This window comes from Halichoerus grypus, chromosome 10 (assembly GCF_964656455.1).
Source record: "Halichoerus grypus chromosome 10, mHalGry1.hap1.1, whole genome shotgun sequence".
Taxonomy (NCBI): domain Eukaryota; kingdom Metazoa; phylum Chordata; class Mammalia; order Carnivora; family Phocidae; genus Halichoerus; species Halichoerus grypus.
The window spans coordinates 124,384,368-124,409,019 of record NC_135721.1 but is presented as its reverse complement, the minus strand read 5'-3'; the positions used below and the strand labels follow the sequence as shown (position 1 = coordinate 124,409,019).

The 24,652-nt window shown below is 39.8% G+C and overlaps 2 protein-coding genes across 2 annotated transcripts in view; one reads left to right on the top strand and one right to left on the bottom strand.

Annotated features, from left to right (window-relative positions):
• WFDC11 (WAP four-disulfide core domain 11) overlaps window positions 1–24,652 on the top strand; it is a 68,493-nt gene that overhangs the window by 495 nt on the left and 43,346 nt on the right. The window lies entirely within an intron of this gene.
• Window positions 865–18,890, bottom strand: SPINT4 (serine peptidase inhibitor, Kunitz type 4). Its single transcript, XM_036103846.1, has 5 exons — window positions 18,776–18,890; window positions 17,887–18,064; window positions 2,073–2,103; window positions 1,827–1,895; window positions 865–1,008 (listed from the first exon to the last, which is right to left on the bottom strand). The coding sequence occupies exons 1-5, from the start codon at window positions 18,888–18,890 to the stop codon at window positions 865–867; spliced, it is 537 nt and encodes a 178-aa protein (XP_035959739.1).

Here is a 24,652-nt window from a genome sequence, read left to right as displayed (position 1 = left end):
CTAAGGCTTTTATAATGGAATTTTATTAAGGACTTGAAACCTAGTCAATGAGTAAAGGCTAAGTGTCTGTTGTTGGCTGGAGTACATTCTCCACAGTGTGGAGAAAGGTCAGGGCCAGAGGTTAGAGTAAACAAAATCTGAAGGTGATAGTTTCATGTTTTCAACAGGGTCAGCATCTTCACTTCACCAGGTCATCAACTCCTATTAGGACAAGGCCGAGTAGTGGCAGGGCTGAGTGGGAGAGGCCCTAGGCTATGACGGAGAAATAAATATGTTCCAGAGTGTTGAATGCCTTGAATTCTTCCCCTGTGTGTTCAGAAGAAGGGCTATCTGATGACACTATTATTTAAATATGGGGTTCCTGAAGTTTCTGTACGGTCATGTGCAATGTGCTGAATGTGAATGTCCTGAACAGCAGGTCCCCAAGGAGAGGATAAAATGTTCCATTTCAGTGTGTGGGGTCTAAGACATTAAGTGAAAATGTTACGGAGTAGAAAACAGTGAGGGTCATTAACTCCCTCCTTTGTCTAGTAAAATCCTATGAAAGAAAGATACTTGAGAAAAGTCTGGAGTACCTAGTGAGCCCATTAGCAGTCCTTCAAAATAAGGAAGGAATCTACATTATGAGATGAGTAGGAGATAGCCCTAAAGGCATAAGTACATTTTATGAACAAGCCAGTCACACCCTTAGCCCATGAAATATATTCTTCTCGTTGTGTTGTGTTGTGTTGTCACAGACTTTGAAATCCACACTTATGGCTTCTTCAGGAATTCCCAAAGAGCAGATGACTAATGGTGAAAAAATTATCTGGTTTGCACAATCCTTCCATGATTAGTGTTTTAGGACAACTGGAGATGAACTGCTTAGATGTTGACAGCTCCTGTTCCCTGAACGACAGTGAGGAATGGAAATTTTCTCAGTGGGTAGAACTTGAGGAGATATCCATCCTTGTCCACTTTACCTGGAAGCAAAGATTGATTGATTTGTGGACAGTTGTAACGGCCTGCCTGTATTGGAAGGGTAGTGGAATAAGTAAGATTAGAAAATTGGTGAGAACAAGTTTTAGAGAAGGGAAATGTAAATGGAATTTCATTATGATACATAATCATTGCTGAAGAGTAATTTGTTCAATAAGTGGACCCATAATGTGAGACTATTCATGCTCCAGGTAACTGTTCATTAAAGATGCTCAATATAGAAGATATTTCTAAAAATAAAATGGGAGCAGATATGTCACTTTGTAAATGTCATTATATTCTTATTTATTTATTTATTTATTTATTTAATGTCATCATTTTCATGCTTGAGCAACCCATCACTTGGTCAATAGACTCATGGAAGTCATAGCCATAGTGTTAGACATGGAGGCTATGCATATATTTACCCAAAGAGACTTCTAACTCCTAAGTGTTCTGTTTGCTATGATATCAATCTATTACCGTTCTACAATAGGACCAAATAGTAGGTCACCTGGGACAGTTGTTACATGTATACTGGTATAATAAACTTAGACTTTTTTTATTGTGGTAAAATATACATAAGATTTACACTTTAACCACTTTTAAGTGTACGGTTCAGTGAATTAAGTACATTCACATTGTTGTACTACCATCACCACCAACCATCTCCAGACTTTTTTCATCATTCCTTTAGACTCGCTTTTTTCTCTTCCCATTATATCTTTGTCAATACCAACCTTAACGGACTGAGTGAATACCCTATAGTCATCCTAGTGAATAATATTATATTGTTCCTGACCATTTTAGGAATCTATTTCCCAGAATATGAAGTAGGGAAATATATTAATGCCCGTATATTCACTTACCTTATGTTTTCCTATCTCTAGAGGCATCTTGTCTTGCTCAAAGTTTCCTCCTACACTTTCATCTCCTACCTTATGAGACCAAAAAATGGGGGGAAAAACAAAGAAAAAAGACAGTAAATGGAAATCACAAAATAAGAGTGCTCAAATTTCATGCTTAGGGGAGACGAATCTGTAGGAATAGTCTTCCATCGCCTTGGTTTTCTGGCTTTCTGAATAAAGTCATTTTCCTTGCCACCAGCATCTTGCCTCTTGACACTTGCCTCCAAGTGCTGGGTTGCTACAGCGAAGAGAAAGAGCTTATATTCAGTTACAGATAAACAAACAGAATCCTGACAGAATTGGACCAGTTGGCAATCTGAATCATAATGTACGATTTTTAATATATCTTTATGAGAAACTAAAAGACCAATCAGACAAAAATTCTAAATAACATAAACAATTTTATTTTACATATATACAAAAATCCAAAAATAGATAATGTAGGTTATTCTAAGGACAATCGGATTGGAAGATAATGCAAACTCTTGTCTGAGCACCACACTCATACGTTGAACTATCTATTGAACATATCCACTTCCATGTTTTGGACAAGTCTTAAGCACATCCTGCCCCAAAACATGCTCATGATTTTATACCCTTCCCTTGTCTCCTGCCAGGCCTTTCCTCCTCTGTTCTTTTTTTTAAAGATTTTTTATTTATTTTTTAACAGAGAGACAGCAAGAGAGGGAACACACACAGGGGGAGTGAGAAAGGGAGAAGCAGGCCTCCCGCAGAGCAGGGAGCCCGATGCATGACCTGAACGAGGCAGACGCTTAACACCTGAGCCACCCAGGCACCCCTCCTCCTCTGTTCTTATATGTATTAGTGAATGACACATCCATCTACATAACCACGCTCACCAGGGAGTCATCCATACCTCCCTCTAATGCATATCCCCATGATCCTGTCTGATATAGGAAATGCTGGGGTTTGGAGTTAACGGCCAAGAAAGAATTCTTGAGATGTCTTTGGTGCCAAAAGGTGGTTTTATTAAAGCACGGGGGCAGGACTCATGGGCAGAAAGAACTGCACTGGGGTTGCGACCAGTGACGTTATATACTTTCAAGTTGGGAGGGGATTAAGGACGGCACAAGCCTCCAAGGTATTTTGGAAACAAGGTTTCCAGGATCCTGAGGGGCCTAGCTATTGTTCGGAAAAGATCATTTATTACTCTTTCGTAAAAGTCTCCATCATGAGACTTTTCAGATGTATATCAGTGGGCCATATGCTTGGAGGATGATTACCAACATGCATCTTGGGGGGTAGAGATAAAGGAAGTTGCCAAAGGAATTTTTATATGTTAAAGTAGACTTGCAGGATCCTGGGGGCTCGGGCTAGGATTGCCTCTTGCCCTTAGCAAAGTTTAACACTGAGGCAGCTGAGTTTCTAGAGGAATGTCACTCTGCCTTTTTCAAGGACTTGTCAATGGGCTGTAAGTAGTAAGGAAATTCAATTTTTTCTTTTGCCTTTGTTTCCCACATCACTATCTATTTACAAATCCTTTTAATTTTAAAGATGTATCCACTGTGTTCACTTCTGTTCTGAACAAAAGATTCACAACAGCCGTCCGTGTTTCGGTTTCGAAAAGGAAAGAAAACTTTATTATTATTATAGAAACCTAATAGAAACAGAAGAGGAAAGGAATCTACACATAGATGAAGGTAATAGTAGGCAATAAATGAGAATAAGGCAAAGTTATGTCAAATCGGGTACTTACAACATCCAATGTCGTTAGCTGGGGGAAGCCCCGTGGAAACAGTCAGGCTGGAGTCCTGATTGAGAGGCCTGGGTGGAGCATCCTCCCCTCAGGTGAGGCTTTCAATTGACCATCCCCTAAGGACCATATTTATAGGGCAAATAATAGGGTTTGAAATGAAACATTTGTTCACCCACATGCAGTTTGGAGCAAGCTGCATTTCTGTTATCATGTTTTTATATTTTCAAGGAGCCTGGGCTATGTGTGTCTGCCTCCCCTCCCAGATTCCATTCCAGGGGACCAGCCCAGCTCCTTCCTGGAGCAGGAGGCTGTGAGACAAGATTCGTGAGACAAGATTTGTGGCTCTTGGCGTCCAGAACTGAAGGGCCAGTTCTGACCTGGAGGCCAGCTAATGTATTTTATTTTGTTTTATTTTTTAAAAAGATTTTATTTATTTATTTGAGAGAGAGGGAAAGAGAGTGAGAGACAGAGAGAGAGAGTGAGAGGGAGAGAAAGAGGGAGAGAGAGCACAAGCAGGCAGAGCGGCAGGCAGAGGGAGTGGGAGAAGCAGGCTTCCCGCTGAGCAGGGAGCCTGATGTGGGGCTCTATCCCAGGACCCTGGGATCATGACCTGAGCTGAAGGCAGACGCTTAACCGACTGAGCCACCCAGGTGCCCCTATTTTATTTTATTAAAAATTTTTTTAAATTTAAATCCAATTAGGTTAATATATACTGTATTATTAGTTTCAGAAGTAGAATTTAGTGATTCTTCAGTTGCATAAAACAGCCAGTGCTCATTACATCAGGTGCCCTCCTTAATGGCCATTACCCGGTTACCTCATCCCCCCATCTCTACTCCAGCAACCCTCAGTTTGTTTCCTAGAGTTAAGAGTCTCTTATGGTTTACCTCCCATCTTATTTTATTTTTCCTTCCCTTCCCCTCTGTTCATCTGTTTTGTTTCTTCAATTCCACATAGGAGTGAAATCATATGGTATTTTTCTTTCTCTGACTGACTTATTTCGCTTAGCATAATACCCTCTAGTTCCACCCACATTGTTGCAAATGGCAAGATTTCATTCTTTTTTGGTGGCTGAGTATATTTCATTGTATATGTATACACCACATCTTGTTTATCCATTCATCTGTCAATGGACATCTGGGCTCTTTCCATATTTTGGCTATTGTGGACATTGCTGTTATAAACATTGTGGTACAGGTGCCCCATTGAATCACCATGTTTGTATCCTTTGGATAAATATCTAGTAGATACTAGCTGGGCTTGAATATTAAAAAACCAGGCTCTCGGGGTGCCTGGGTGGCTTAGTCGTTAAGCGTCTGCCTTCGGCTCAGGTCATGATCCCAGGGTCCTGGGATCGAGCCCCACATCGGGCTCCCCGCTCCGTGGGAAGCCTGCTTCTCCCTCTCCCACTCCCCCTGCTTGTGTTCCCTCTCTCGCTGTGTCTCTCTCTGTCAAATAAATAAATAAAATCTTTAAAAAAAAACAAAAAAAACCGAAAAACCCCCAGGCTCTCAAGGTTATTCACATGAGTCTCCCAAATAACATTTCTTAGCCTGCTTGTGTACATGTAGGTCCAGGTGGTCGGTTATGCGGGACAAATCACAGAAACATCTGTCCTTATAGAACAACTTCTCTCATCTCTACTTAACCCTCTCCAGCCCATGCTATAGTCATTCTGCCCTTGGATGTCTACCAGAGCTCTCAACTGGTCTCCCTCATTCTACCCTTGGTCTACTTTAGTTTACTCTCTATATAGAAATCAGAGTGAGTTAAAAAATTATTATTATTTTTTAAAGATTTTATTTATTTATTTGACAGAGAGACACAGTGAGAGAGGGAACACAAGCAGGGGGAGGGGGAGAGGGAGAAGCAGGCTTCTCGCTGAGCAGGGAGCCCGATGCGGGGCTTGATCCCAGGACTCTGGGATCATGACCTGAGCTGCAGGCAGACGCTTAATGACTGAGACACCAGGCGCCCCTAAAAAATTTATTTTAAAACAGTTTCACACTCATAGAATTGTAAGAAGATTATGGAGAACTGTCTTATACTCTTTTCTTAGAGATCCTATTTAAATTCTGCCAGTTGTTCTAGGATCCTCCTTTTTAATGGAAAGGATCAATCCAGAAGTATGTGTCACATCTAATTATCATGTCACTCTGGTCTTTTTCAGTTTGAATCAATTTCTTGGCATTTCTTGACTTTTATGACTTTTATGAGGTTTTGCAGATTATAGGCCGGGTATCTTGTATAATGTCCCTCAATTTGAGTTATACTAATATTTCCACATGATTAGGTGTAGGTTATGAATTTTTTAAAAAGATTTATTCAAAAACTAGTGATGTACTATGTGTTGGATAATTGAACATAATAAAAGATTTAAAAAATCCTTTAAAAAAGATTTATTTACTTATTTATTTATTTATTAGAGAGAGAGAGAGCATGTGTGTGCAAGATGGCGGAGAGGCAGAAGGAGAGAGAGAGGGAGAAAAGCAGACTCCCTGATGAGCGTGGAGCCCAACGTGGGGCTTAATCTCATGACCCTGAGCCCATGACCTGAGCTGAGATCAAGAGTCAGATGCTTAACTGACTGAGCTACCCAGGCACCTTAGTTATGAATTTTGACCAGAATATTAACAGATGCAGTGTTCTTGTCATTACATCATATTAAGTGGTTCACAATGTCTATTTGTCCCATTATTTGTGGTTGTGATTGTAGTCACTTGACTAAGATGGTGTCTGCCAGGTTTCTTTATTGTAAAACTGCTCTTTTGCCTTTGTTATTAAATATTTTGTGAGGAGATATTTACAGACTTTGCAAAAATTAAGTTTCTCATTGCGCTTGTGCTGACAGTAAGATTTTCCCTCCATTACCTTATCTGTCAGATTTTGGCTTGTATTCAGAATTGAGGGTATTTCTTTTTTCTTTTTTTAATAATGTTTATTTATTTATTTTTTAAGATTTTATTTATTTTTTTGACAGAGACACAGCGATACAGGAACACAAGCAGGTGGAGTAGGAAAGGGAGAACAGTCTCCCGTGGAGCAGGGAGCCCGATGTGGGGCTCGATCCCAGGATCCTGGGATGCTTAATGACTGAGCCACCCAGGTGCTCCATCACAAGGGTATTTCTTGAGTGACAACTAGATTTTGCAGAATGTTCCATGACCCTGGCCCTATCAAATCCCAACCCTATCATCATTATCATCTTCCTTCCTTCCTTCCTTCCTCCCTTATTTTTTTAAAAAATTGAGATATAATTGACATTTAACATTGTATAAGTTTAAGGTGTACAACATGATTTCTTATTTTCGCATATGTTGACTATAATCACTATGCTGTGCATTAGATCTCCAGGACTTATTTATCTACTATTTGCAAGTTTGTACTGTTAAACAAAAATCTTCCTAATTTCCCCAGCCTCCAGCCCCTGGCAACCACCATTCTACTCTCTGTATTTAAGAGTTTGGATTTTTTAGATTCTACATTTAGGTGATATTATATAGTATCTGTTTTCCTCTGTCTGTCTGACTTATTTCACTTAGCATAATGCCCTCAAAGTCCACCCATGTTTGTTGCAAATGGGGGAATTTCATTTTTTTCATGGCTGATTGACATTCCATTTTATATATATAAAATGGAACATTTTATTTATTTTTTCAAATTTTTATTTAAATTCTAGTTAGTTAACATATAGTATAATATTGGTTTCAGGAGTAGAATTTAGTGATTCATCACTTACATATAACACCCAGTGCTCAACACAAATGCCGTCTTAATACCTATCACCCATTTAGCCCATCCCCTGCAAACATCCCCTCCATCAACCCTCAGTTTGTTCTCTATAGTTGAGAGTCTCTTATGGTTTGCTCCTTTCTCTAGTATCTTGTTGAGCATTTTTGTATCCATGTTCATCAGGAATTTTGGCTTGTAATTCTTCTTTTTCATGTGGTCTTTGTCTGCTTTTGGAATCAAGATAATGCTGGCTTCATAGAAAGAGTTTGGAAGTTTTCCTTCCATTTCTATTTTTTGGTAACAATTTGAAAAGAATAGGTATTAATTCTTCTTTAAATGTCTGGTAGAATTCCTCTGGGAAGCCATCTGGCCCTGGACTTTTGTTTGTTGGGAGATTTTTCATTACTGATTCAATTTCTTTGCTGGTTATGGGTCTGTTCAAATTTTCTATTTCTTCCTGTTTCAGTTTTGGTAGTTTGTATGTTTCTAGGAATTTGTCCATTTCTTCCAGATTGCTCATATAATTGGCATTCTCTTATAATTGTTTGTAATCCTGTGGTGTTGGTTGTGATCTCTCTTTCATTTGTCATTTTATTTATTTGGGTCCTTTTTCTGTTCTTTTTGATAAATCTGGCTATGAGTTTATCAATTTTATTAATTTTTTCAAAGAACCAGCTCTTAGTTTCATTAATCTCTTCTACTGTTTTTTTTTGTTTTGTTTTGTTTCTATATCATTTATTCCTTCTCTAATTTTTATTATTTCCCTTATTCTGTTGGCTTTAGGCTTTATTTGCTGTTCCTTTTCTAGCTCCTGCAGATGTAAGGTTAGGTTGTGTATTTGAGACTTTTCTTGCTTCCTGAGGTAGGCCTGTATTGCCATATACTTCCCTCTTATGACTGTCTTTGCTGGATCCCAAAGGTTCTGGATTGTCATGTTTTCATTTTCATTTGCTTCCATGTATTTTTTTATTCTTTAATTTCTGGTTAACCCATTCATTCTTTAGTAGGATGTTCTTTAACCTCCATGTATTTGTGGTCTTTCCAATTTTTTTCTTGTGGTTGACTTCAAGTTTCATAGCATTGTGGTCTGAAAATATGCATGGTATGATCTCAATCTTTTTGTACTTGTTGAGGCCTGATTTGTGGCCCAGTATGTGATCTATTCTGGAGAATGTTCCATGTGCATTCAAAAAGAGTGCGTATTCTGCTGTTTTAGGATGAAATGCTGTGAATATGTCTGTTTAGTCCATCTCGTCCAGTGTGTCATTCAAAGCCATTGTTTCCTTATTGATTTTCTGCTTAGATGATCTGTCCATTGTTGTGAGTGGGGTGTTAAAGTCCCCTACTATTATTGTATTGTTATCAATGAGTTTCTTATGTCTGTTATTAATTGATTTATATATTTGGGTGCTCCCAAGTTGGGGGCATAAATACTTACAATTGTTAGATCTTCTTTTGGATAGACCTCTTAATTATGATATAATGCCCTGTTTCATCTCTTATAACAGTCTTTGGTTTAAAATCTAATTTGTCTGATATAAGTATAGTTACTCTGGCTTTCTTTTGACATCCATTAGCATGATGAAATGTTCTCCACCCCCTCACTTTCAATCTGGAGGTGTCTTTAGGTCTAAAATGAGTCTCTTGTAGGCAGCATATAGATGGGTCTTGTTTTTTTCATCCATTTTGATAACCTATGTCTTTTTACTGGAGCATTTAGTCCACTTACATTCAGAGTGATTATTGAATGATATGAATTTAGTGCCATTTGTATTACCTGTAAAGTCTTTGTTTCTAGAGATTTTCTTTGTTCCTTTCTAGTCTTTGTTGTTTTTGGTCTTTCTTTCCCACTCAAAGAGTCCCCTTTAATATTTCTTGCAGTTTAGTGGTCACGAACTCCTTTAGTTTTTGTTTGTCTGGGAAGCTGTTTATCTCTCCTTCTATTCTGAATGACAGCCTTGCTGGATAAAGTATTCTTGGCTGCATATTTTTTCTATTCAGAACATTGAATATATCATGCCACTCTCTTCTGGCCTTCCAGTTTCTATGGATAGGTCTGCTGCTAACCTGATTTGTCTTCCCTTGTAGTTAGGGATTTCTTTTCCCTTGTTGCTTTAAGGATTCTTTCCTTATCTCTGTATGTTGCAAATTTTACCAAGATATGTCTTGGAGTTGACTGGCTTTTGTTGATTTTGATGGGAGTTCTGGGTGTTCTGGATTTGGATGTCTGTTTCTTTCCCCAGATTAGGGAAGTTTCCAGCATAATTTGCTCAAATAAACCTTCTGCCTCTTTTCCCCTCTTTTTTTCTTCTGGGACTCCTATGATAGGAATGTTATTATGCTTTATGGAGTCACTGAGTTCCCTCAGTCTACACTTGTGGTTGAATACTTTTCTTTCCCTCTTCTTTTCAGCTTCCTTATTTTACATAATTTTATATTCTATGTCACTTATTTGTTCCTCTACTTCTTCCATCCTTGTGGTCATTACATCCAGTCAGTTTTGTACCTTGGTTATAGCATTTTTTTTGGTTTGACTAGCTTTTAGTTCTTTTATCTCTGCAGTAAGGGTTTCTCTGGTTTCTTCTATGCTTTTCTCAAGCCCAGTAGTATCCTTATGATTGTTGTTTTAAATTCTGGTTCAGGCATATTACTTATATCTATTTTGATTATCTCCCTGGCCGCGACCTCTTCTTATTCTTTCTTCTGGGATGAATTCCTCCATCTTGGCATTTTGTCTAGGTCTCTATCTTTTGTTTGTATGCCTGCGCCTTGTCCCATTTCCACCAGAGCTGAAGCTTTGCAGCACTCTATGGTCAGTAGACTTGGTGTGTGTATGGAGGGAGGCTTTGTGCTAGTCTCTTGGGGAGGGACCTGCAGCTGTTCTGGCTCTCAGTCACGCTTACCCTATTAAAAAAGGCACCTGTAGAGCACAGGGGGGTGGGGCTTGGTGTCAGCAGCTCAAGCCTCTGCTGTGTGCACTCTGCTGCTGAAGTCCATCTGTGCTGATGGGAGGGGTGAAAAATGGCACTGGCCGGCTCTCTTCCCTGGAGAGGGGAGCTCGCACCAGCTGCTGTTCAGGAAGCTCTCACAGAAGAGTGAACAGTCTCCCCTCTTTTGTCCCAGGCTTTGTCAGATTCCTGCCTTCACCCTGTCTGTGTCCATATGGACTGCCCTCCCAGCAGTGGCACAGTGCTCCTGTGTTTTATCTCAGGTGTGCAGCTGGGTTTCAAAACTCCCAAATTTTAGGGACCACAGACCAGCACTGATCCTCTGGGGGAGTGTCTTGCTGAGCTGTGGCTAGTACTGGTTTGTCCCAGAAAAGCAGTTGCATGACTGTGCAAGGGTTTGGATTTTATGGTAAAGCATAGCAAAAAGCGGGCATCCAGGTGAGTTGCCCTCAGCAGGTGTCTCTGCTTGTATGCTAATGAACGGGGCAGTGCAATGGTGCCCATTGGCTCTTCTGTACCCTGAGAGGCAGTGCCACCTCTCCCAAATGCACCCCAAGAAGGGAAACTGTCTCTCCCAACATGACCCAGGGGATTCTCAGAGCACGCTGTCTGCTCCCAGGCCTCTGGCCTCCTCCACAGGAACACCACTATACCTGCCAGGCTCCACCTGGTGAAGGTGCAGGCTTCTAAAACTTTAGTCTTTGAGCTCCACTGCTTCTAAAAACTTGCAATAATCAGCCCCTCTTGTTTTCCCAGTCAGTGGTTTTGGGGAAATGTTTTTCTTGTGCAATCCGCAGCATGCTGCTTTCTCTCTCTCTTTCTCTCTCTCCTCTCTCTGTGATCAAGTCTCCCTCCCCTCCACGGCCCTGTGATTCTTTTCTCCCCCAAATCACACCACTGCATCTCCTACCTTCCACCATGTGGCCTCTTTTCTCCCTCTAGTTGTGCAGTTTGTTCTCTCAGTTCTCAGATCGATTTCCTGGGTGTTCAGAATGATTTGATAATTATATAGCTGTGTTCGAGGGCTGAGGCAAGCATAAGGTCCTTCTGCTATGCTGCCATCTTAATTCCTCTCCTATAATGGAATATTATATATATATAATCTTTATCTAGTCATCTGTTGACAGACTCTTAGGTTGTTTCCATACGTTGATTGCTGAGAATAATGCTGCAGTAAACATGGGAGTGCAGAAATCTCTTTGATATCTGGTTTTCATTTCCTTTGGATATATACCTCGCAGGCTACAGGGAGATGGTAGGGGTATATGTCCACTTGTTTCCCGAGTCTCTGGGGAGGATCACAGCTAGCTTCTTGATGTGTACTAAATTAGAAGCCTGACTTTCAGGCAGCAACTTTCAAAGTATGCAGATGGGCCCCTTTTGGGGAAGGACTAGAAGAAGGCAATTTTGCCTGATTCCTCTGCATTGAACCCTGGGGGGATAGTCACAGTGAGTACTCATACACCCATTAACAACTGCTACTTTGTTTGCTATAGGCTTGTGGGTCTTGTTCCTCACTGGCTATCAGAACTAAGTGTTTTGGGGGCCCATCCCTTAGATGGGAGTCTTTTAAAAAATATTTATTTATTTACTTGTGAGAGAAAGAGAGAGAGAGAGCAGGGGGGAGGTGCAGAGAGAGTCTCAAGCAGCCTCTGTGCTGAGCATGGAGCCCAATGTGGGGCTCAATCTCAGGACCCTGAGCTGAAACCAAGAGTTGGATGCTCAACCAACTGAGCCACCCAGGGGCACCAGATGGGAATGTTAAAAGTTGGGGCACTAAATTTGTTTTCAAAACACTTTGCTCCTCAGGAAAAGGCTGGGAGTTCCTTTCTGATTGTACAGCACTGTGCTGGGGGTGGGATTTATGATGAGAGTGTCTCAGGCTTTCCTACCTGTTTCAATATTAGTATGTTCTCATTTGCCCAGTGTATAGGAGTCACTCAGCTAGTTTCTGGATTTGTTTGTTTCTTTCTTTTCTTTCTTTTTTTTTTTTAAGATTTTATTTATTTATTTGACAGAGAGATAGAGAGAGAGAGCACAAGCGGGTGGAGCAGCAGGCAGAGGGAGAGGGAGAAGCAGGCTCCCCGCCAAGCAGGGAGCCTCATGTGAGGCTCGATCCCAGGATCGTAACCCGAGCTGAAGGCAGACGCTTAACCGACTGAGCCACCCAGGAGCCCCTGGATTTCTTTCAGAAGTAATTGTTTCATGTGTCGTTGTACATTCAGTGTGTTCATGGGAGGAGGGGAGTTCAGGAGCATCCTATGTTGCCATCTTGGTTGATCCCCCACCTCCTCCCTTTTAAAGGACAGTTTTGCCAGATATAGGGTTCTTGGTTGACAGGCTTTTTTCTTCTAGCATTTTTACTCTATTAGCCCACTGCTTACTGACTTCTAAAGTTTCTGATGAGAAATCTGCTGTTATCATAATGAAGATCTGTTGCATGTGATGTGTCACTTTTCTCTTGCTGCTTCCAAGATTCTCTCTTTGTCTTTAGCTTTTGGAAGTTTGATTATAATGTGTCTCAGTGTGCATTTTTTTAAGTTCATCTCACTTGCAGTTTGTTGAACTTCTTGGATATTTATATTCATATCTTTCATCAAATTTGGGAGGCTTTCAATCATTTATTTCTTCAAACACTGTCTCTGGTCTTTTTTCTCTCTTCCTCTGGGACTCCCACAATGCATATGTTCGTTTACTTAATGATGTACAAATATCTCTTAGGTTCTGTTCACTTTTCTTCAATCTTTTTTCTTTCTGTTCTTTATTTTTTAAAAAAGATTTTATTTATTTATTTATTTTAGAGAGAGAGAGAGGACAAGTGGAGGGAGAAGCAGTGAGAGAGGGGAGAGAATTTGAAGCAGACTCTGTGCTGACCACAGTGGGAAAAAGGGCACTGACCCTTTAAACACTGGGAAGTTACTTTAGCATGAGGGGGAGGGGCTTGCAATAATAAGGGGAGGTGCTTCTTTGTGTGCACTATGTGATGGGAGACAGCAATTAGTGATCAGAGCATATATCCCTGATACTTGGAGGAGAAGTTCCTTTTCTGCCCACCTGGCTGCTGCAAGCTGTGTTTAAGCTGCTCCAGGAAAATGTGAATAGCTGCTTGGCATAGGATGAGGGTGGGGAATGTGTAGCTACTAGTGTGCTAAGAGCTGAAATTGATTGAAATTAATTGCAGTTACCATCCAAGCCTTCCCCTGGAAGTTACAAACCTCAATAGACTCCAGTCCTGAATATAGTTACATCAGACATATTCTGTCAGTGCCATTGTTATCTAGGTGGGGAGACAGATTCCTGGTGCTTCCTACTCTGTCATATTCCCCTACCTTAATTTTCATATTTTAAAATTTCTTTATTCTTTTCTAATATTTCAAAGGGCTCCTTGACCTAATCTACCATCACTAATTCATACTTTGGCTGTATCCTTTATATTTATCTCAGTTATCATGTCATTTATGTCACCTCTTTTATTTTCCAAATCCTATTATTTTTTATTGGTTCTTCTTTGTTAACATATGTCCCTGCTTTAACATATCAATACCCACTCTTATCTAGTTGAGAATATTATTTCATTTATTTCCTCATTTAATTCTGGGTTAATTAATTAATTAATTATTATTATGTTAAGTTAGCCACCATACAGTACATCATTAGTTTTTGATGTAGTGTTCAGTGATTCATTAGTTGTGTGTGACACCCAGTATTTTATATTGGCTATTTGGCTTGTTGTTTCTCTTTGTGTACATGTTTGTAGCAAATTTTATTGTGATCATTTGTCCATGAAAATGTGAGCTGTTTTTGCTTTTATTGTATATGTTAACCTTGAACTAAAAACTACCAGTTATTTTACCAGCAAAAGACAGATTTATTGGGGAATGAAAGAGAATTGCAGTCTGGACAAACAAGCTATGGTCAAACTTGTAGGCAAGTTTGGGGAACAAAGGAGAGGTATTTTTTTTTTTCTAAATTTTATTTTATTATGTTATGTTAATCACCATACATTACATCATTAGTTTTTTTTTAAAAATTTTTATTGTTATGTTAGTCACCATACATTATGTCATTAGTTTTTGATGTAGTGTTCCATGATTCATTGTGTGCATATAACACCCAGTGCTCCATTCAATACATGCCCTCTTTAATACCTATCACCAGGCTAACCCATCCCCCCACACTCCTCCCCAGAGGTATGTTTTTTTAAGGAGAAGAGGAGTAGGTTGGGAAGGCTGTTATAAACTAAAAGTCTGCTGGAGTAAACTGGGAGTTCAAAGTATGGTGGCTTCTCATTGGCTGAGCTGTTGCCCAGAGGGATAAGGAAAGTGCATTTTTCCTGTGGTAGAGTAGTATCCACATGCAAGGTCAAGTTGGTCTCTTCCTGTTGGGTCTACAGTTGACTAGGAGTGGTAGAGCTCCCCATCCCGACACCTCCCAACTCCATTTTGGTGAGGTTTCCCATTACTAATTTTCATATGTATGTGGTAGAGGGATGGTTGGTAGGGTAACTTGCATGTCTTTTGGGTGATTTAAAGTAGGTGGTGGAAAATTCCAGTCAAAACTCCACAATGATACAATCTGGGCTTATTTACACCCATTTGTTACTTCCTAAATAATACTTTTCTTCTTTCTTCCCCTCTGCTTGTGGAACATATCTACTTTTCTGCCCTACATCTGTTTTCTATGGCAATTTTTTCTTAGGTTTAGCTATCTGTCTGTCAGCATGGATAGGAAGAAGAAAAATAATAAACTCTGTGTCTACCTAGTCCAGTTGTACCTGTTTTTATACACTTCTTACTATACCTGGGCTCTGGAACCACCATTTTGTTATTTTAGTTGCACTTGTGGCACCTTGTAGGTATTACTGCTTTGGCTATTGAGCAGACAATGATAGATCCAGATTTTTGTGGTGAGGAGAATAACACAACTCAAAAGCCTTCACCAACTCATTCTTTTATTGTTGGTGCCCAGCAATCTGTCTTGGGCATTTATTTCATTTTCTCACCAAGATAGCACTGCCCTCTTTCATCAAAAAATTCTTAATCTTGATTTTAGTTATTTATATCCATACGTCTTTTTTTCTTTTTTAAGAGAGTGAGAGAGCATGAGAAGGGGGTGGGCAAAGGGAGAGGGAGAGAGAGAATTTGAAGCAGACTCCATGCCCAGCACAGGGCCCGACTAGGGGCTTGACCTCATAACCCTGAGATCATGACCTGCGCCAAAATCAAGAGTTGGATGCTTAACTAACTGAGCTACCCAGGCGCCCCCATATACCTTCCTTTTACTTGTCTGGCTTTTCCAGGATTTGGTTGGAAGAGGAAACAAACAGGGGGTGGGAATGTTATTTATTTTATTTTATTTTATTTTATTTTATTTTATTATTATGTTATGTTAATCACCATACATTACATCATTAGTTTTTGATGTAGTGTTCCATGATTCATTGTTTGTGTATGGGATGTTATTTTATCCCTGAAAGACTTTTTATTTTTGGGACACCCAGCTTTGTGACTCACAACAGGAAAATCTCAAAACTTTCATTTATGTTAACCAGTCAGGTTAACCTAGTTCCTATTATTTCAGGGTCCACAGCATGTCTCCAGCAGCTGATTTGGTTTAAGAATAATTTAGAATTCCCAGGTCTTCACCAAAGATGGAACATGCCAGAATTTGGGTTTCACCTGTTCAGAATAAACCCTGTTTGGATGATGGTCTGATCTTGAAGTAATCAGAGCTCTTGCAGGAAATGGTCTCAATTTAGGGCATTAGTTTTCCTATTCTTAAGATTGAGAAAAGACAGGCTTGCATATCTAGTTACAGGATCTCACTGGTTTATAATGCCTCTGATGTTGGCCCTAGCTACCAATAGTCCAGGTTGCATTCACAGGTGAGGGATTGGACTTGGTCAATAAGATGGACAGGGAAGGTATGCCAGAAAGGGATGCTTGAATAAACTCAGAGATGAAATGGTTAGGCTGTGTGTCCTACAGCTGGGAAGATCATGGCCATGTTGAGCCTTGTAGCATTATATTCAGACTTGGCAACTAGTGTTTGGGTGATTATTCTCTTGGTAGCTAAAACACAGTCATTGGATTGAAATTGACAGTTGTCAGCCAAGTCAAATTTCAATGATTGAGGTACTAAACAATGTTTAAGTAACTACTTATTAATAGGGACCAATTCAAGAGGCTAGTTAAACTAACTGGGGCTCCTGACTTGGTGGGCATGAATCAGGAAACATCACAAAGAAACATTGGTTATGAGTGCAAGGACATGTCATGTGAATGTGAGGTTCACTGCTCAGTTTGGTTTCAAGGACAAAAAGGAGCACTGGTTTGGTACTTTGGTACTACAAACTAGCTCATCCTGAGGAGGGAGGTGATAAAAACCTGTACAGATCTAGCTTGTCACACCTGAAACATTGTGTGTACATATGAGGAATGGTTCAGAGGGGAAAAGGCAGCTAAAGGATGGGACCGGCGGACATTCAACTCTGGATAAGGCAGGGGGAGGGACATTTAGCGAGTAGGGAAGGCTCACACAAAGTTGCTTTTATTTTAATGGTCATACAGTTATTTCTCAGCAAAGAGCATACTCAAGTCAGGAAAATGGCAAACAGATGGAAGTTTCCAGGATAATGGAAATATTACAAAGATCTTAAAATTGGTTTGAATTTTCTTAAAACTATGTTTCAGAATGGTGTATCAACCCTGACATTTGGCTTTTTTCCCCTGTTTAAGCAAAAACAAACAAACAAACAAACAAACAACAACAAAAAACAGATCTGTGTTATAGATTTTGGAAAGTCTCCCTGGATTAATTTAAGTCATTTTTATCCCAGGGGAAGTCCAGAGATTCCATATCTTTCAATGTCCCTCCTGTTACATTGATTGATCCCTTATTCTTTCATTCCCTTAAAACTTAGTCATTATCTACTATGTGCCAGGCATTGCAAAAATGCACTAGGGTTATTAAATAAATAAAGCAAAATTTCTGTTTTTGAGTTACTCCCAAGGTCACTTTCCATCTCACTCTCCTGGAAATCAGCCATACCAAAGCCTTGTTAGCCTCCAAGGACCTTCTTCTAGTTCCAATGACTGGGAAATGGTTAAAGTGTGGGCTGTGAGCTTAGTTGTATAAACAGCATGTTGCTACGGAGAGTTCACAGGTCTGGGATTACAAGGATTGGGTTTGGGTGAACTTGTGCATGTAAAATGGTCAAGCCTTGGGTGACCATCAGATTTGGTTAGAAACCTTGCTGTGTCATTTAATGTGAACTTGGGTCAGTTAGTTAACTCTACTGGACTTGGTTTCTTCATCTGCCACTTTAATGATATAAATCTACCTTAGGGTGATTTTAATTTTAAATTATACCAATATATGTAAATTGCTTAGTGCAATGCCTGGCACATGGTAATTATTCAATAAATGGTGACTATTGTTTTTTCTTCTGGACTTTTGATTTCCTAACTGAAAAATGACAAATGATCCTGAGATCCAACCCAACTATTAAGCTTTTTGATAAGGACAATCCTCCCTCTTCCCATCCCAAACCAGGGATCTTAGTCTCTCAGAGACTCTCCTTTTCCTCTCCCCCAAGGACCAAGGGCAAGATGGGATTCCTTACGTTATTTTGTATTCTTCGACACAGGCTATGTTGCATTCTATTTTAAGCTTGTAGTTGTTAAGGTTGCCATTACATCCGGAGAAGACAAAACTTTCACATCTTTTGGAGGTTTTGTTGTAGAAATATCTAAAATGAATTTCAAAGCAGCTGCCAGCATCCATATCCATTTTGCAGGGATCTGCATGAGAGGTTCCCATTGAGTTAGGGAGAATTAGTTAGGACTCAGCCAGAGATCTTGCCTTACAGGGCCCTTAAAAATTCCTCACATTAGTTTGGAAGTGGGTGGTAAGTGATTGAGTGACTTGACCAAGGGCATACATTTGCTAAGTGGCCGGGCCAGGATTTGGGGTGTCTGACTCACAGTGTAGACTGTGCCACCTCCCCATGCTCCAGAAGCACCGAGCCTGTACATATTACCTGTGGAAGAAACCTTCATTATCTTTCACATCTACATTGTGAGCTTCTGTAAATAGGGACCATGGGTTCAAGTGTTCTCTATGCACCCAGAACCCAGATATTGAAAATGCCTCAGTTTGCTCAGTTTCCAATCCCCCTTTACTCTCCTCTCAATACATATTCTTAAATGGTCTGGGATCTTTGAAATTTGTCATGAAACCCCTAATTTAAAATACTTCTGGTCCTTTGGACCGCCTACAAAAGACAGCCCCATCTGGAAAGGACTTATTTGCATCATCGTTTGTTTTTTCTCATCAGACATCCACAAGATCCCTAGAGTAAGTAATGCCCATAGTCAAAGGACTAAGAGTCTATGGGTCTTAGCACAAAAGGAGGACCTTCCTGGACCAGCTGGATATTACTCTTTTTTTTTGACACTTTTTCCCTCATTCATAATTGGTCTTTGCATTTATTTTCTGCTTCAAGTTCATACCTTTGAGGTCTCCACATATCATTTCAGCAAGTTTAGCAACACCACCCATTAATGGGGTACTCAGCAAGAGGAAGATGAAGAGCCCTAGGAGAAATCCCAACTCAGCAGACTTCATGATGCAGCAAGTAGGAGGTAGAAAAGTCTTGGTATCAGCTGATGTTATATTTTGGGCTTGTTACTTGAGATGGCTGAGCCCACTTACCCCAGGGGCCAGGACTGGGCATTACTAGGCATTGAGTTGAACAGTGAATGCTTGGGTACCCAGCCATGAAGCTGAAGGTCTCAGGCCAGTTAAACTCCTGATAGTGAGTCCCATGTTCATCTAGATACCATAGAAATGAAAGGATAAGAGCTTCTAGCATACGTTTAACCACGGAGGATAGAATGATTAGAGTAAAGAATTAAAAAAGGATTGCTTCCTTTCCTCTCTTCAGCCTTCCACAACAAGGAAGAGACTGATTCTAGTAAACAGGAAGAATTTAATAAGAACAATAGTAATAATGATAGTAACTAACCCCTATGGTAATTCCTTCATGCCAGGCACTATTATCTATCCATATGCACAAAATCATTATATTTCAAAAAAAGCACATGCACCTCACGAGTTAGGTGCAATTATCACCATCACAGATGAAGAAATGGAGACCGAGGTTAAGTTATATGTGCAAGGTCACTCATCTATTATGTAGTGGAATCAAGATTTGAACTCACTATACTATATTGCCTAGGAATATGAGACACCTTAATTTTGTTTTCTTGGAAGACTTTTGAAATTTTGGCTTTCACACTGAAACTCTTAAACTACCTGAAGTTGATTATTTTTGGTCAAGTATGAAATAATGGTCCAATTTAATTTTTCAATGGCTTTGGACCCATTTATTGATGAGTCCCTCTTTTATCCAGTTATATAATAACTTCTCTTACACATGTGGGATTATTTCTGAGCTCTTTATTTCACTCCTGTATATTCCTGCCCCAAAGCCATTCTTAATTACTTGAATTTTGTATTATCTTAGGATTTTGCATATTCACATACATTTTAGGGTCAATTTGTCAAGTTCTTCAAAAGACCCATCTTGGATATTGATTTTATTTTATTTTTAAAAGATTTTATTTATTTATTTGACAGAGATAACGAGAGCAGGAACACAAGCAGGGGGAGTGGGAGAGGGAGAAGGCTTCCCGCTGAGCAGGGAGCCCAATGGGGGGCTCGATCCCAGGACCCTGGGATCATGACCTGAGCCAAAGGCAGACGCTTAACGACTGAGCCACCCAGGCGCCCCTTGGATATTGATTTTAATTGCATTGGATTTATAGGTCAATTTGAGGAGAATGACATCCTTACAATATTATCTTAGGTATATACAATAATCTGTATATTGGTTTTCTTAATATCTTCCATCTGTATTGGTTTTCTTAATATCTTCCAAGAAAGGCTTACAATATTTCCCAAACAGGTCTTCTAATCTTATTTATATTTTTGGTATCATTGTAAATGGTATCTTTATACATTATATTTCTTTCTATTTGTTTCTGATGTACAAAAATGTAATTTATGTTATATATTAATCTTATGTGTAGCATAAACATTTCCTTAATGAGTAGTGATGTTGAACACCTTTTTATGTACTTGTTGGCTATTCATTCGTCTCTTAGAAAATTGTCGATTCAGGTCCTTTGCTCATTTAAAAATCAGAGTATTTGGCCTTTTTCTCCCCCTAATGAGTTGTATGAGTTCCTTATATATTTTGGACATTAACTCCTTACCTGATATATGGTTTGCAAATATATTCTCTCAATCCATAGATTGCTTTTTCATTTTGTTGATTGTTTCCTTTGCTTGCAGAAGTTTTTAATTTGATGTTTATGCTTACTTTTGTTTATGCTTGCTTGTTACTTGTTTATGCTTGCTTTTGTTGCTTGTGCTTTTAGTGTCTTGTCCAAAAAATCATTGCCAAAGACTAATATCAAGGAGCTTTTTCCTTATGCTTTTCTTCTATGAGTTTTACAGTGTCAGGTCTTATGTTTAAGTCCATATCCATTTCAAATTAATTTTCATGAGTGGTGTAAGATACAGGTCCATTTTCATCATTTTGCATGTGGATATGTAGTTTTCCCAGCATCATTTATTGAAGAGACTATCCTTTTCCCATTGTGTATTCTTGGTTCCCTTGTCAGGTATTAGTTGACCGTATACACGTGGGTTTATTTTTGGGCTTTTGGTTCAGTTTCATTGGTCTATGGGTCTGTTTTTATGCAAGTGCAATAATGTTTTGATTACTGTAGCTTTTTCCCCAATTAATTAACATATAGTGTATTATTAGTTTCAGGGTAGAGTTTAGTGATTCATCAGTTGCATGAACACCCAGCACTCATTGCTTCACGTGCCCTCCTTAATGCCCATTCCCCTGTTGCCCCACCCCCCACCCACCACCCCTCTAGCAACCCTCAGTTTATTTCCTAGAGTTAAGGATCTCTTATGAATTCCTGTAGCTTTTATTTTTATTATTTTTTAAAGATTTTATTTATTTATTTGACACAGAGAGAGATAGTGAGAGAAGGAACACAAGCAGAGGGAGAGGGAGAAGCAGGCCTCCCGCTGAGCAGGGAGCCCGATGCAGGGCTCGATCCCAGGACCCCGGGATCATGACCTGAGCTGAAGGCAGTCACTTAACCTACTGAGCCACCCAGGCACCCCTCCTGTAACTTTTAAATGTAGTTTGAAATCAGGAAATGTGATGCCTCCGGCTTTGTTTATCTTTCTCAAGTTCCTTTGGCTATTTGGGGTCTTTTATGGTCCATATGAATTTTAGGATTGTTTTTTCTAGTTTTGTGAAAAATGTCATTGGAATTTAATAGGGATTGCACAGAATCTATAACTCACTTTGGGTAGTGGAAGGGAAAATCACATTCTTCCTGTGTGCCCTTCACTCTCCCGACTCTACAATAACAACAGAGCCTCACTTCTGAGATCAGGTGTGTGTGTGTGTGTTTCCACACATCAAGCAATTCTGCAACACCAGCCTTACAATTTAACTAAATTCTGACACTATTTACCTGGAAATATCATCAGATCCCACAGATTAAGGGCTCACAAGACTGCACCTCCTTTACCCACACCAGATACTAATGGCAAGTCCAAGCTGTTACCTAGGCTTCTGACCAACCGGCTATAGGTTGGGGGGTCCCATGACCCTCTCCTTGGGTTTGAATAATTTGCTACAGCAGTTCACAGAATTCAGGAACAGTTTATCTACTGTGTTACTGATTTGTTATAAAAAGATATAATAGGTTTCATGGAGCTTGAAGCCTGTACAATTTTGGGAACCTTATTTTAGAAAAACAATGGGGGCGCCTGGGTGGCTCAGTCGTTAAGCGTCTGCCTTTGGCTCGGGTCGTGATCCCGGTGTCCTGGGATCGAGCCCCACATCAGGCTCCCTGCTCCGCGGGAAGCCTGCTTCTCCCTCTCCCGCTCCCGCTCCCCCTGCTTGTGTTCCCTCTCTTGCTGTGTCTCTCTCTGTCAAATAAATAAAATCTTAAAAAAACAAAACAACAACAAAAAAAACAATGCAGTGCAACAATGCAAAAACTACAGATAAGAAATTAGGTATGTAAGTCAATATTTATTTGGAATGAAAAAAGAAATTATAGGGCTCCTGGGTGGCTCAGTCAGTTAAGCATCTGCCTTTGGCTCAGGTCATGATCCTGGAGTCCCCGGATTGAGCCCCGATTTGGGCTCCCTGCTCAGTGGGGAGTCTGCTTCTTCCTCTCCCTCTGCCCCTCCCCCTGCTCCTTCTCTCTCTCTCTCTCTCTCACTCACTCTCTCTCTCTGAAATAAATAAATAAAATCTTTTAAAAAAAGAAATTATAACAAATCACAAGCTTACAATAGCTTATAAATACATCAAACATCATGAATCCTAGAAATATAACATTTCATTACTGTTATTTAAAATATTTTTTAATACCATTTTCCTATATTTTCTGGCTGATTATTCTTTGACCACCTCTTCTCATGACAGCGATTTTTTATATCTTATTTCTAGAGAGAGAACAGAAAGATAATTCAGTTTTTGCTCTAGCATGGCTGATAAAAGTCTTAAAGTTATAGTCCTGGAGAGCTAATGCACAGCATAGTGATTATAGTCAACAATGCTGTATTATAACCTTCAAAGTTGCTAAGAGACCAGATTGTAATCATTCTTACCACAAAAAAGAAATAACAATTATGTGACTCAGTAGAGGTGCTAGTTAATGCTATAGTGCTAATCATATTGCAGTATATAAATGTATCAAATCAACACAATGTAAACCTTAAATTTGCACAGTGTCATATCTCAGTTATATCTCAATAAAAAATTAAATTATTGGTATTGGGAAAGATCCTTTCTAGATTTATAACATTGGTAATGCCACATCTATAACTTTCTTCATAGTTTCTGGTTCGGGTGGTGCTATATGCCTGGGACAAACCCTTGGAGAATTCTAGCTCTTTGATCTTGATCTAATGGACTCTCATTGCAACCTAATAGCCACTGATCCAGCTCCACTAAGTCCTCACCACCCTCGCTGTGCCTGTCTTAGGTTCATGATATGGGCATGGAACCTTGAACCCTGGCTCCAAGCATGTTGCAGTGCAACATCTTATTGCTATTTCTTCTTAAGGTCAAATATGGGAGCATTTTGCTTGATGGCAAGCAAGGCAGATCGTCAGTGTGGGCTGCCCAGACGTGAATACAGAATTAACTTAAGACCACTGTTAAGATATGCTCCCACAGCCCCCCACTCTTCTAGCCCCCACCCTGGGTTGGGACAGTGCTTCCTGCTTCCATGTTTGGGTGGTGTTGCTCCTTCCTGTCCTCATCCTGAGAGAAGCAAGCGAGGGGCCTGGAGCTTAAGCTACATGAGTTTCATGGTAAATTAGTCTTTTCTGCCAAACTCAAGATCTCTTCAGAAGTCAGATTATTTGGGGAGAGTGGTCTCAAATCTACTGCTTCTCAATGCCTTCCTAAAAATGGACTAAGAAAAATAATATTGTGGGGGCCTGTAGGGAAGAAAAGATAATTAGCACATTTTTTCTTCTGGATTCTTTAAACACATCCATGGGTTATGCCATGTAGGGCCTCCAAGGAACTGAACTCTCTGTTGTCAGTGTATGCTTCATAACCCTTAAAGAAGTAGCCCCCCCACCAGGAAACTTCCTGGAATCTGACATGAGGCTGTCATGGAGAGTGTTGTTCACCTCACTACCCCGTGTTCTCTCTTTGAGAACATGTGAAAGAGCTTGTCTCTTTTGCCATTTACTACCATGATAATTTCCACTGTTCCTGAGTATCTTTTTGGGCTGACTTTATGCTCACTCTAAAGGTTGTAACTGTGCTGCCTTTATTGGGCTCTTACTACAAAAGCTTGGGGCCAACTTTTATGATAATTCCTAGCAAGTGTCCGTGACCCTGTAGCATGCACTTGCTATGCTCATCTCCTGCATAGTTCTACCATACTTTATAATTTTTGTATCTTCTTTCCTCTATCTTTCTTATATAGGCTAAACTTGTTTGTTTACATTTTAAAATTTTTGATTTTTAAAAGATTTTTATTTATTTGAGTGAGAGAGAGATGAGGGGGAAGCATTTGTGCAAGCAGGGGGAGAGGTGGGGGGAGGAGAGGGAGAAGCAGACTCTGTGCTGAGCATGGAACCCAACATGGGGCTGGATCTCAGGACCCTGAGATCATGACCTGAGCTGAAATCAAGAGTCTGACACTCAACTGACTGAGCCACCCAGGAGTCCCTAAATTTGCTTTTTATTTTATTTGTTTATTTTCAAAGATTTTATTTATATATTTCACAGAGAGAGAGAGAGACAGCGCACAAGCAGG